A 14,281-nucleotide genomic window follows, 5' to 3' on the forward strand; every position below is an offset into this window, starting at 1 on the left:
ACGGAGAGAAGTGATTCAAGAAAAAATAACTCGTGCTTCTGTCTCCTTCCTATGTTGCCAACCCATAAATGTATACCTGATGCTTTTGTCACGGGCTTTTCTCCTGAAATCATTAGTGGAAGGATTCCCAGCTTTGGTTTGGTTTGTGGTTTACATTTTTTTTGGTTGGTTGGTTGTTTTTTTATTTGTTTGGTTGGTTTTTTAAGAAGAAAGTATTAAAAAATTTGAATTGTACTCCAGGAAACATGGGTCAAAGTGCAACCCTGACTCGTTTTTTAAGTTGGTTATTATTAGGAACATCACTGATTTTTAGCAAACTTAAAGATGAGGCCATTTGAAACTTTGAGCTTGACAGTGAAATCTCCCTAGGAATGTTAATGTTTTAGACTGCAAGCTTTCTGTGTATTTGTAGAGCCTGGAAAGTTGCAGAGACATTCTTACCTGAATTTTCTGGTAGGGCTGTACACTTTCATCCTCTTTTTCAATCTAAGGAGTGTCTTAAGCAATAACTGAAGTTAAGTAAGTACCTTTTGAGTGGGAGGTTGGAATGAGACCTCAGTACATAATAAGTTAATGATTTTTATACTCTTTCTTACACAGCATTATCGTCCTACTTCAAAGGATATTAGAATGTTCCAGAAGAGGAAAGAAGAAAAAGATAAGTAAGTAGCTGTAAATATAACTTGTGATATCCTTATTTATATATTAACCTCCTAGTGTTAAAAAAGAGGTAGCTTTAACTATCTTGTCTCTGAAACTTCAGATATGAATGATATTTCAACTAAAAGCATAAGTAATTGGTGTTCACTTTACCATTTAGGAAAACCATGAGCATGTTTCATGCGTTGACTGTATTTTTCACTTCCCAAATATCATTGTTTGTTATTTTTTAACCCGATACTGACTCATTCATTCTGTCACACCTATTGTTAAGAAATGTTTTATCTTTTTGGGAGTGATCTTAAAAGGCTTAGTGTATCTTCTGCGAAGTGGCAGAAAGTGTTTTTCATGTAGCCTTTACCAGACTGGCAAGCCAGCTGCAGTGAAATGAGTGACAGTGTGAGGCAACGTGCACTGTTATTTCTCCACAGAGCCCTGTTATCTGAGCACCACAGAATGAGGATATCACAGGCCCTTTCTCTGATGAATGAGGTGTTATCTGACACAGTGAAGTCACCAGCAAATGATCGTAAAACTGTGTCCAGCACAGGATCTCCTCAGGTGTACAGAAGGCCTATGGCACTGAGTAAAGGGTAACAACTCTGAAGATTGAACTTGGTCTAGTGTATTGGTGTCTTTTACCACACCAAATTTGTCTGCAATTTCTTACAGGATTAGCTTATAGAAACTCTTACGCTGGCAGGAATCAGTGGTGCCATTTGTTTGGATCCCAGGAATCTCGAGTTCTTGTGTCAGTCTTGTTACAACCAGTACTGCACATCTTGGGGGAACCATTAAAAACACTTCTTAAGGCACAGAATGAGCCAGCTGGAGAGACAGTGTCCTAACCCATTCCACCCAACATCAAATCCTTCACAGAATGGGTTGTTAAACATTAGAATGGGCCGCCCAGGGAGCTGGTGGAGTCTCCATCCCTGGAGGTGTTCAGGAAGGGAGTGGACATGGCACTTATTGCCATGTCCTAGTTGTCAGCCAAAGGTTGGACTCCAGCTGTTTACTGCAGTGTAGCTTTTCTTCTGTATACAGTTTTATGCTTTTCAGAATAATAGGAGAAACGGTGTATTTCAGGTAATCCTGTAATCTCCAGACTTAATTATTTCTGCTTCTCTGTTTAGGTGCAGTACCTTTTATTAGGTACAATTCCATTGAACTGAGTGCAGTCACTGCTGTGCAGAGCTGCTAGTGGTGTCCAAGGGAAGCTGAGGTGTATCAGCCCTGCCAGGGTCAGGCATGCTCAGGATTATCATGCAGGAGGCTGCCTTAGGACTGACAGTAACTGATGAGTTTTGTAGGTCCTAAACTGGCTCTTTGCAAAGCCAGCAGGGTATGTCTTCACTGTAATTGCCAGCAGTTGTAATTCTGGTGAGACTTACTGGGCCCAGAAGCAGCATGTGGTGCTGGTCCTCCTCATCTGAGTCAGCCCTGTTAGGTCTAAGCTGTGTGGAGGAATGATATGTGGTGGACAGGAGTAAGTATTTAAGCTTTGTTGCTGTGTTTATGGTTTTTTTTCCTGTCACAGAGGTTATCTGAACAGTCCTGTTCTGTCAGAAAGGAGCAGAACTGCTGCCAAACCCAGCTTTGGTCAAAGAAAACACCATTTCACCCCAGCTCCTGGTCTAACACAGTTCAGGGGTAAGAAAGAACTTCTTGTTGAAGGCCCATACTGAAGATGATCTTCAAGTTACTGCTGGATTTTTGGGAGGGAGGAACTTTAATACCTGTGTGGAAAATCAGTCTTTGAATTCTGGAGGTTTCCTGTTCCGAGATTTTTGCAACTGTATTGTTATTGACCTGTTAAATAATGAGAGTTACCTTTCCTTATGACCTCTCTAAATGCAAAGTAGCTTAAATTGCCATGGCAAGAGTACTGGGTAATTCAGGAAGCAAACTTTTTTGCTTTCAGGTGAAAACTTTTAAGCATCTTTGAGGATGTTTGATATGCATTTTAAAGAAGAAATGCTTTCTTTGTCCTTCCAGGAAATGTCTGTATGGCCCTACAGAAAAGTACTTCCAGAGGAAGACTGAGAAATGCTACGAACTGTCCTGTTAATTCTAGAGACTGTAAGTTCCACAGAGCAATGACATGGTGCTGTTCACCTACATAACACAGGGGGGAAATAAGACACAGAGAACACATTTCAGAATTGTCTTTATTAACCATCTGTACAGTATCTATATAAGATATGATTTTGTCATAATGTTTGCATGGAAAAACTTACGACTAAACAAAAAACACCTTTGGATTTTAGTGGTACTCTTTTTCATGCCTATTCTGTGTAGGTTTGGATCCACAAAAGTTTCCTCTCATAAATGTTTCCTTCTAACCAAATTCTTGAACTGATACAGTACTTGTTAACAGCAGCAGAATTTCTGATCAGGGAGAAAAGAATGAGGAGAGAATCAATCTGAAACTTAGGAGTGAGTTGATTCCATTCTGCCTTACACCAGTTATACTGTGGCATGATTTGGTCAGTCAGTTGTCAGTGTATTTGAGTTGGCAATGCAGGAAATTGAGAGAAGTAACAGTAAGCAGAAAGGCACTTTTCCTGAATCACTCTCCTCTACACATATGGAAAGTAATTTTCCTCGCCCTTCCATAAATCCAGGATTTGAGTAGTTTAGTCCTCTGTCAAATAATGAAGGAATGTCCCTCTCTGGGGGACTGCACTGCAGAACCTGAGTGCTCCAGTTCCTGTTCCACTCTGTGTTCTGCCCTGGGAGGACAGCTGGGAGCAAGAGGCTGGAAGGGGCCAGCAACCTTTTCTCCCTATCACCCCACAGCAGTTCAGGATAGCAGGACATGCTCTTTTCACATGGATTTACACACAGCTTAAATTCTTAGAACTTGCAGCTTCTGTTCTTGGAGGAGTTAAAAGAGGTTCAAAGGAAAACAGCAAGAAGTGTAAAAATGCTCTGGTTGGCCTGTTTTCTCCTCAGCTGCCGAGTACAGAGCCAGCAGAACCTCAAAACAAGAACCCCCACAAGTTGCCACTGCAGTTCAGACAGAAGGTATTGATCAAGAGACTGATCGAGACATAGGAAGCCCTTGGACTGTGCCTGATGATATCCAAAGAATACTTCAAGATAGTCATGACTCCTTGTTTCAGGTAGAATATCTACTTATACAAGGACCTAACTCTTTTTTTACTTCTACTTTATTTAAAGTGTGGTTCTGTGTCCAAAATGTGTGGGTGGGTGGGTGGGATAGATGCAGAAGGATGTAAATGATGGTGCTTCAACTGACCTACATTTTGTCTTTACAAGCAAAGTCATTCTTGTGAGCCTTGAAATTGAATGTTCTTTTTAACAACTTCACAGACACTTTGTCTGTCTGGGCAGCAGACACGGGTGGGAGCACATAGATTGGAAAACAGATTGCATTTGTTACAGAATAATCACATAACTTGATTAGAACATGTTTGAAAAGAGTGGAATCATTCCTACTGTGATCGTTTCTACTGATGATGGACTTTGCATGTCCTGTCCCTCCAACAGGACTCTGCTCTGCATCGTGCCAGTCGCTCTCCTCCCAGCAGTGTCAACGCTGGCAGCGTTTCTGGGAGCACGGGAAGTATCCTCAGCAAGCTGGACTGGGATGCAGTTGAGGCTCTGATAGCAGATGTGGAAGATGAGTGAGAATTTCTCAGCCACTGTGCATTTGCAAACAGTTGCTGGTGTTTGGTTTCACTTTCAAAACCAAGAATTGTTCTACTTAAAATGGACTGAGGCTTGCATTGGCTTCCTTCTCAAGCAGTGTGGAAACTCTCACTGCTTTCAGTCTCAGATGAAGTTCAGTTCCTTAATGTGTAGTTTGCTTTCCATGTGTCTTCAGGTCAAGAAGAACTATAGTTGGTAAGGGCAGACCATCCAGGTCAGCTGCTTTACACAGAAACATTCATACATACAAAAAATGGTTTTCTATTTTAAGAGCACTGCACAGCTGTTTTGCCTTTGTATTTAATATTTAACATCATTCTGAAGTTATTTTTGTAACAGGATGGTTGTGATAAACTGATTTAATAAAGGTGAATTTATTATTTTCTGCTGTAAATGAGTTACACATGGAGCACTTCCATTGCTGTGTACCACTCAGACTGTACGTGGGCACATGCACTACCCTTGCACTTTAAACCTTTCCTATGCAATAGTTTAGAGAAATCTTCGAAGAGTCTGAATTATTTAGAGAGGTACAAATAGTCAGGCAGCAATAGATGAAGTACAGACTTTTGTTAGGAAAATCAGACAGTAGTTTAAGACACAAAGGATGGGGGTAAAGAACAATATTGCTGTTCGTCCATATGCTGTTTAGAGCTCCTCTGGCAGCCCCCAGAGGTTTGTGGAAAAATATCCCATATGTTCAGTGATGATCAAGTAGTTGTGATAGTCTGAACAGATGCAGCTGTGGCACTCTTTCCCAAGTTTTTATTTTTGTAGTGAGGAAATCTGAATTTTTCACAGAAGTCAGAAATGTGATAATTTCCAATTATTGTCACCCAAAACTGTAATAGTTAAAGAAAAAATAAAACCTGAATGTTTGTAGGTGAAGCTGCATCTTGGCAAACATAAAAAAATAAGGTTCAGAGAAAGGCATGATGAGAGTGCAAAACTCAGTCTTGGGTGTGATCATCTCCAAAGGGCAAGGGCCAATATCTTCAAAGAGTCAGTCCAAAGCATGAAACTGTAACTGTACTCAGTGTCATACTGCCTTTTTCTAGAGTGGCAGCAAAGAAATCATCAGGAAGTACCTGTGAAAAATACTGTTTTAGCCAAATGTGGAAGTGTCCTGATGCCCACAGCCAGCTCTGAGAAGGAAGAGAAGGCAGTCAATTCATTTCATTTTAACAGTGATGAAGGAAGTACTTTAAGTTTCTGCTGCTCCATAGCATCACAGATCATGTGAGCAAGGGCAGAGAGGCAGTTCAAAGCCTTCCCGATGAGGATGTCAGTGCTGAGGTGTGGTGGCAGCACGTGCAGCAAAGCCATTGCTGGTGGTGGGTGCTGTGGGGACCAGGCAAAGACAGAGGTTTCTGGGAATGCTGCCAGGACAGCGAGCCCTGGGACACGTGGCTTGGGTCAGGTGCCCTGGGAGCCACCCGAAGGTCCCACTGCTGGGAGAACTACAGAGTTCTCCTTTGAAATCTAACAAACTTATGTTCCTTGATTTTTTTAACAAGCATTCAAAGCACGGAAAAGACTTGTACTTGCCCATTGAAATGAAAAAACCACCTTCAGGGTAAGATGCCAATTTTGTTTCGTGATCCTAACATAAGGAAAAAAAGAACCTTCTTTAGAAACAGTTCCAATGCAGATTAAAGGATTTCTCAATGCTGTTAACTATCCAATACACCTTGTATGAGTAATGATTTGGGAAACAAAAAAAAAAATTGTCATTTACTTTTCTTACTCCCTTTTTTAATTTTTCTGATCCATTACAACTTAGTGGAATTACTGGCTCTGGGACAATCTCCCATGGCCCTTGGGGTGATCTGCAGTAACACAAATTCCTTATTGCTCCTTGAGTATGTGCTCTCTGTGCTGTACTGCAATTAACACTCCTGGTCTGGTGAGGGTCTCAGCTGCTGTGCCGCAGTGACATCTCACAGAAGCTGTGGCAGGAACCAGGAACAGAGCCTGCTGCTCTGGGGAGGGATCCAGCTTCACATCTGGCAGTGTTCTAGCTTCACATCTGGTAGTTGCAAGGATAACCCCCAAAAGGTATCAAAAAGGCCTTGGCAAATGAAAACTACAAGTGCATAAATCAAACCCCACCCTGATGAAGGTTTTCTTTTCTCAGTTCCTGGGCTGAGACAGAACTGAGGTCTCACGCTCCCCATCCTTTCTCTTATACTGCCATCCATCTCGCCTCATATGGAAAGAGTTAATGCTTGGTTCATTTGTCCCAGCATTGCTACTGGGCTAAATATGATATTTTTTAAAAAAAACATTTCTGTATGTTTTTACTATAAATGTACATACAGACTTATGACTTATCAAAACAGACAAGGTCATATTTCAAGAAAAACAACAGTAATCTTCAAACACCTTATAAAACTAAATCTCCTGTTTACAGAAAATGCAAGTATATGAATTAAAAATATGTATATTGTTTCTAGGCTGGAGCCTGGAAGGGAAGCACATTATTAATTTGGTTTATAATTTTCCACTTCTTTCTTTTCTATTAATACTTGTATGGAAGAAGGCAAAGAAAAAAACATTACTGCATACCCCAGTCTCTGATTCAGAAAGCACTGCTGTGTCACTAATACTGATGATGGTGTCCTCTGGGCAGAAGGACACACTTGGTTTCTTCTTCTCTTCCTTATCCTGCAGCTGCTGCTTATTACGCCTCTTTTTTCTGTCAACATATTAATTACAGATAAAGAATAAGATGTGCACTGAAAGGACATACACTGAAATAAAGATGGAAAAGAGAAACATAACTGTTGCATACAGATCAGTTCAAAGCACTGTTTTTGCCTACCTGGAATCTACACAAAATTGTTGTACAAACTCATAAAAATAGTAACATGCACACTAAAATCAGTTAATTGTTTAATAAGCTACTTACACTAAATATCATAAACACATAACATTCCACATCTATGGTTTGTGTATAATTAATAACTACTACACAAAATGCCTGTAAAGAGTCTCAAAGAAATGAACTGAAAATTTCTAATTACCTATTTTACTCAAAAAGTTGCAATTCTTCTGAAATACAAGATAAGTAGATTATAAGACAGTAACTGTAGCTTCTAGCATTTCCTCAGATAATATCAAAACATGTATTCTAAACTCCGTCTGCAATTACTTGTGCAACAAGTTTTCACCTTAACAGTGAAAAACTCATCTTGAGTCTGTGTTCCCCAATGCCAGTTAAAAGAACCATGATCAGAAGAAAGTGTTCTCTTCTACAACATTCTATCAACATTCTGTGAAAACAGAATGTGTAAGCAGCTTAAACAATTAACAACAAATAAAACAAATTTCATAAATAATGAAAAACATACCTAACAAAGAAAATACTGCTTCAGCAGCAATTTTGCTAATTAATCCCTGTCTATATTAAAAAGTAGCCTATGTATTGAACTACAATGAAAGAACACAACCCTTTCCTTCCTGAAGATTACTAACAGTGCCAACACGCAGCACAGACAGCAGCCTATTAAGATTCATCATGTGTAAACCACAAAGCATTTCATAAACAGCGTGTAGCAGTCAGGTAACTTCAGATTTTAAGACACTGATAGCAGTCTGCTGACAGCAAAAACCCCTTCACGCCTTACTGATATACTTCTGCTCTGTTTTTACTAACATTTGCTATTTTACTGTGCTGACAGAATTAAATCCCACCCCTCTGATCTCAAAGTTAGAAGGTACGGGTTAGCAGTTAGTCTTGTTAGTCTTTCAAAATGAAGTTCCCACTTTGAAAGTTGGGCTTGCCTTTTCCTGTTCTGCACACCTCTCAGCTCAAATGGTTCCATGTTGGTTTTCAGTAGCTGTATAGGTTCAGTTAGATCTTGCTCAAAGGAAGTACTGGGCACCGAAGGATGCTGGTGGCATTGCTCAAATGCTATGAGATCTTGAAATGGGATGAGTCTTGGTGCCTAAAAGGGTTCAGAGAGAGAAAGAAGACAGAAGAAACCGAAAGGGGAGTCCCAGTCAGACTGGATGAAAAGTGCAGGTCCAGTTGGATGTCAGTTATACAAATATAACCCCTGCAGCAATTTTTAAAGAAAATGGAAATGTAATATTCACAGCATCAGACCAGAACCTCTGCTGATATCTAACTGTGATCTATTTTCTGAAAGTAAACTAGAATTTTCTCCACAGAACATATTTCACTGATATTTTGCATTTCTTACGTATGTAGCTCAGAATGAAGGTATAAAGTGTGCACTGTAGACAAGGACTGAAGAAGCACCTTTCAAGGTTCTCCTTTCAAGGACAAGCATTTCCACTCTTCTCAACCAGAATGTGTAAGCTTATAAGCATCTACCAGAAACATGTGTCAAAACACCACGTTCTCAGCATTCATAAGATAAGGGTTTTTTACCAAGCCTTTTAGCATCCCATTTTTGCACTATAGAAGAGGATTTGTCACTGCGTTTTATTTCTATAAATAGTATCATTTTTGAAAAAACCAGAACTACTTTTATATTATTCAGTATTTTAGAGAGTAAATCCTTTGCATTCTGATGGGTGAAGAATAGTCACTAATGGGTTGAATGGTGATGAACTGTGGAATGTGGAATCAATGTAACACCATTAAAAACACTTTCAAGCTTGCAGCCTGTCTCATATTGATATGCAAAGAAACTGGTACCCCTAGGTCTAGATCCCTCCTGGTAAGTCTGCTGAACACTTCCAAATTCCATACTCTGGAAACACACACTTATTTGTCATGAGTAAGAAATCATGAAATGAAAAAAACACTACAACTTAGAAAATGATATTATTAAAATCCAGTACCTTCTTTTTTTGACGTAAATTCACCTGAAGTAGTGATATTCCTGCATCCTGCAGTGTCTTTCTGGAATCAGCATCCTTTGTTACAGGTTTAACAGGTATTAAAGTTGTAGTGACTGGCTGCTTTACAGCTGGTGGAACTCTGGGTCCTGGGTCAAGCTGCAAGTGCAGCAGTGGAATACCAGCCAGGTTCCGCGTGGCAGGTGCTCTGCACACATCCACATCTGCAGGAATCTGTGGCCCAGCTGGCACTTCCTGCTGCCCTTCACACCGACCCAGGCTCAGGAGTTTGGGAGGTCCCCTGTGCACTGGTGCTGCCCATCTCCTCTCCTCCTCGTGCATTTGCCTTGGGATCTCAGGGTCGTATCTACCCCTACTGAAATCTTCTGCCTTACTCTTTGTTGCTGTGTAGGATGACTGATGTTTCCATGAGGAGTCTGAGGAACTCCAAGCTGCTCGTGGTACTGGGGGTGGTCTGGCAAAAGCTGATGACATTTCTATCGGATGTAAAAGTGCTGGTTTGAAATAACTTGATTTGAGCCTAAGCAAAGGAAATCCATTTGAGTAACTCGTTTTCTTTACAACAGGAATAAGCTCCACTGTTTTCTGGATGTTTGAGGAAGGGGCTAGGAGAGGAAATGGTCTATTAGGCACTGAAGAATGCAAGTCTTGGGATGGTGATGTAAATCCTGTTTCTTTGCTGTTGCTTTCAAGTAGTGTTAAAGAAGCATTCACATCCAGATGATTCTAAATCAAAAAATGAAACAAACCAGCATTTACACACAAACCATGCACTAAAAATATGCACAAAAGCAGTTTTGTCTACACCAGTTACTACAGACACATTTCCTAATTCAACAGGATAGGTAACACGTCAGATAAACTGAACAATCTTCAGAAACAACACTTGGATATACATACTTCTACATGGCCGTTGTTGCCTTCATCTTCTACACTATTCCTTGGCTGAAAATCACAGATCTTCTGACCAGGTTTTCCTTTATTTTCTGGAGTGGGCAGCTGTGTTTTTGGAGAACCATTGCCTTGGGCAGTGTGTGCAGGCTGGACCCCAGCCAGATGAACAGATTGATGCTGCTGCAACATTTGCTGCACGTTTGGCCCGTTGGCAAAGGATGACTGCACTATTTGCATTAAACTCATGAAGTTGATCTGCTGTAGCTGAAAACACACATGCACAAAGTTAACACTGTCAACAACTTTAACAGGAGTCTTAACAAAAATTCTGTTTCAGCTATGTTATAGCTGCTCTTCAGCCTGTAAGAACAGGTGACAAAATAAAAAAAATCCCAAAGTTTCAATAATGATTCATTTGTTTATGGTACTGGAATTTCTTTCAAGATACAGTGATACCTGCCACAGTCAGGTTATGCTAAAGCAAGGCAAATTCCTTCACTTTGTTTGTGACCGTTGTATCTAAGGAAGTTACAAGTATTCCACACGTGTCTTCCACGTAGCAGGGGGAGGGGGGGGGGGGGGGGGGGGGGGTGTTGCTTCCCTTCCTTGGCTGAGGAGCTGGAGGGAGGTGGTTGAAGTCTGGTCCCTCCGGTCCCTGGTGGTTCTCCTGTCCTGGGTGAGATTGTTTCATTCTTGTTCCCTTTCCTTGAGGTTTTTAATTGTCTTTCTTTTGATTCATTCGGTTTCTTTAGGTTGGGTTGGTGTCTTCCCTATTTTCCGGCTAATCAATCCCCTTTTCTCCCTTCCCCTCTCCCCTGGGGTTGGGATCCTATGTATTGTGTATACAGTGTGGTTTGTAAATGTTAGTAAATATAATTTATTCTTTTTACTCAGTTCAGTTTCTTTAGAGTGCGTGTCTTTTCTGGTTTTTTTTTCCCCTTTCCTTTGCTGGGAAGGTTCTGGGAGGGGGAAGGGGGGCCAGTCCAGGGTTGGCAACAGCTAGGCCAAACCTGAGACATTATTATAGGTGCAAAGTTATTACAGCATCAGAATTTTTCCTTATGTATTCTACTAGAGCACACTGAGTTATGTAAACTAAAACACACTCAAACTTTTCTTATCATTCATTTTCTTGAGTCACAAGCAAGAGTTAAGTCTAATATAAGTTTTCACAGTGGTTAATGTGGAACTGGAAATCTCTTTCAAAAACAACCACACATAGAATGCCTTTAAAACAGTAATTACCTCCGTGGTCTTAAATAACATGGTTTGTAATGTGAAAGCTCTTCTAAAATAAGAGATGCTCTCACCTGAACTAATTTAAACATTTCATCTTGGAGCATCTGCCTGACAGTTTCTGATGTGTTTGGTTTCTCTTCTGTAGGGGCTTCTTCTTTGGCTTCTTGCTTCTTTGCACAAACAGAGGTATGGGAGGCAGTGCTGGACAAACAGTCCGAGTCGGCTCGTGATCACTCACAGAGATGTCTGCATTACTTCAAACGAGGAAGAACAAAACTGTAAAAACATTCATAGTTCAAAATACCTACATAAGGCTGTCTTAAATCAATCTAGAAAAGATTTAAAGGTATCTGTTTTTTAAAAACATCATTAAACTTTGGAAACAATTTAATAATTAACTCTGTACAATCTTCACCAGAGACTATGTTTTCTTAATGCTTCTTAAAATGCTGAATGAAAACCACCAGTAAACCACTAAATTCTGTGTGATTTGTTACCCACAAGCATATCTGAAATATTATCTTCATTAGAGAAACAAGCAGAAAAAAATTATTTGACAGAAAGGACAGAAAACCAGCCTGGTTAGTCATAAAGCCAAACAGCTGATGGAAAATGAAGAAGGGCCTTATTAGATGAAATAAACCAGAAGGCAGATTCACTTTCACTAAAAGTAATATGCTCTTTTATATTTGGACTTAAAAAGCAACAACACAATTTCAGATTAAAAAAAAACACATTTAAAATTAAAACAGCACCTACCAGATGACACATTAAATTTTCCCACAATAACAATAAAAACTTTTAGTAGGTAAAGAATATCAAGTAAATGAATTCCTAACATGAAGAAGACAGGGTTGGGATTTACATTAAGGTAAAAAGAAACTGAAGGGCTTCACCTACATCAACAGAAATCGACCCAAAAGGCCCTTCTCTGTTTAAGAAAAATGCTGACATTGCTATGAGTACAGGCAACCTTTGGAGGACTTTCTGAAATGGTACAGAGTAGCTTCCAAGCATGTGAAGAAACAGAAGCATAAAGCAATGGCTAATGAGTAATACTGGCAACTTTTTGGCTATGTAATAGGTGTGAAGGGGCACAGGTGAGAAGGAAGAGAGATCAGAGATGCATGAAAATGGAATCCAAAAGGACGTGTGGTTCTTATCTTCCTCTAAACTGAAAAAAACCTCCTAGAGGACTGTTCTAGAACTGAAAGCCTGAGACTGACTCCTGACCCCTTTTCCCAAGTCCAACATTCTCCCTCTTTACAGAAATATTAGCATATATTTATGTGAACCTATCAGTTGCTGTAGGACATAGGTATTTTAATAATTTAATAAAAATGTAAATGTAAGTTTAAAATACTATTGTTCAGGTGTTTTATGTGACAACATATCTTCTACACTTATATTGTATAATGCTTCTGTCTGGAACCAGAAAAGAAAACTATCATGTCTCTTGAAATCTAGTTGCTCTGGAATAACATGTTGGATTCCTGTGAATTCTGGACAATACACAAGTGTATAAGATCCTCAGGGATTACAGTACAAAAAGATTCCAGGAAAAGCTACTTAGTTTGCAGGTACAATATATTAGACCTGCAAGTATTTTGTAAGCAAATCTACGCAGCACATTACTTCAAACTGAAGACGTAACAGGGATAGTCCATTTTTTATTGCATAAAACAGTATAGGTTTCTCTTACCTAGGAACTTCTGAATCTTGTTTTAAAGAGAAGGAATGAGAAACAGTGCTAGTAACAACCTCAGTCATGCTGTAAAGAAAGGAGAGTATTGTAAATACTACAGTAATTTGATATGCCGCTTAATTTCATTTTATATACATTTGTGTATATAAATATATGCATAACCTTCCAAAAAAGTATTTTAATCGGTATGAGATGAAATAGATGAAAGCCACCTGATCAGAGCTACACTGGTCTGCATGGCATCAATTATTGCATTACCCTGCAATCTGAGCTGGCAAATACTGACATTCATGCTTTGTCTCCCTGGCAATCAGAAACTGACTCAAACAAAAGCACTGAAAAAGTTCTGGCTATTCAACGCAAACAGCAGGCAAAAAAGAGGGTGATTTCAGTAAACAAAGGAAGAGAAAATCCAATTTAAGCAAAACTGTTAATATCACTATATTCTGCATTTCTAAGAGAAAAAACAACGCCATAATAACATCTTTTAAGTGCCTCTTACATGCAGTTAAAACAAAAATGCCATTTTAAAATACTAGAGGATTCTAAGTTCTTCTAAAATTAAGCCATTTAGAAGAAAGCTAATTGAAAGATACTAAAAATAGATTGATTTTTTGTCATTAAAAAAAATGAAAATATCTCAAAAGACCAATATTCCTTGTGGTAAACATAAGGAATCCTGTGTTTACAGAATACAGAGTTTCTTCCCTTGAAAAACTTCAGAGAAATCAAACAGAGCATTCATCTATTCAAACACATGTTATGTTAACCAGGTTTATGAACTGTTTCTATAATTTTATATTGTATTATAGAGAGATTTTAAAGCCAATTAAATAAATTAAACAAATTAAATTAAAAAACCAAAGTCTCTCACACATTCTGTTCAGCCTTTTCTTCCTTTGTTTCTTCCATTTTTTGATCTTCTTCACTATCTACATCTGAAATGGAGACCTGCTGGCATATAAAAAGATGCATCCAAACTTGTAAATTTTTCTATTCCTTTTGCTTCAATAAAGTTATTACTCTTTCAGCCTATGGCAAATGTACTTATGATTAATCACCCACTTGAGAAAATCTGACAGAAAATAATGCAAATGACATACTTGTCAGAGGACAGCTACAGATCAGAAATAAGGAGATACTCTAATGGTTCACTGAACATATTTCATGATGCACTACCTGGGGATGGATGAGGAGCTGACCAAGAGCTTATGGCTCAGGACCCCAGCGAGAGCAGGGACAGGTGGCACTACAGTGGGGTCTGCCACAGCC

General features: G+C 39.3%; 2 protein-coding genes across 4 annotated transcripts in view; one reads left to right on the forward strand and one right to left on the reverse strand.

Annotated features, from left to right (window-relative positions):
• Positions 1–4,753, forward strand: part of LOC139685109 (ciliogenesis and planar polarity effector 1-like) — a 58,845-nt gene extending 54,092 nt beyond the window's left edge. For all 3 annotated transcript variants that reach the window (XM_071581724.1, XM_071581725.1, XM_071581726.1), the window contains 6 exons: positions 601–662; positions 1,092–1,253; positions 2,201–2,313; positions 2,659–2,742; positions 3,619–3,788; positions 4,177–4,753. In XM_071581724.1, coding sequence (XP_071437825.1) covers positions 601–662; positions 1,092–1,253; positions 2,201–2,313; positions 2,659–2,742; positions 3,619–3,788; positions 4,177–4,317 — 732 coding nt within the window. In that variant the 3' untranslated portion in view covers positions 4,318–4,753. The remainder of the gene's footprint in view (positions 1–600; positions 663–1,091; positions 1,254–2,200; positions 2,314–2,658; positions 2,743–3,618; positions 3,789–4,176) is intronic.
• The window catches only part of LOC139685112 (ciliogenesis and planar polarity effector 1-like), a 46,713-nt gene continuing 35,242 nt past the window's right edge, over positions 2,811–14,281 (reverse strand). The window contains 9 exon segments of the mRNA XM_071581731.1: positions 2,811–5,941; positions 6,907–7,036; positions 8,125–8,288; positions 9,154–9,897; positions 10,072–10,329; positions 11,376–11,479; positions 11,482–11,558; positions 13,007–13,075; positions 13,884–13,960. Coding sequence (XP_071437832.1) covers positions 5,624–5,941; positions 6,907–7,036; positions 8,125–8,288; positions 9,154–9,897; positions 10,072–10,329; positions 11,376–11,479; positions 11,482–11,558; positions 13,007–13,075; positions 13,884–13,960 — 1,941 coding nt within the window. The 3' untranslated portion in view covers positions 2,811–5,623.

This window comes from Pithys albifrons, chromosome Z (genome assembly GCF_047495875.1).
Source record: "Pithys albifrons albifrons isolate INPA30051 chromosome Z, PitAlb_v1, whole genome shotgun sequence".
Classification (NCBI taxonomy): Eukaryota; Metazoa; Chordata; class Aves; order Passeriformes; family Thamnophilidae; genus Pithys; species Pithys albifrons.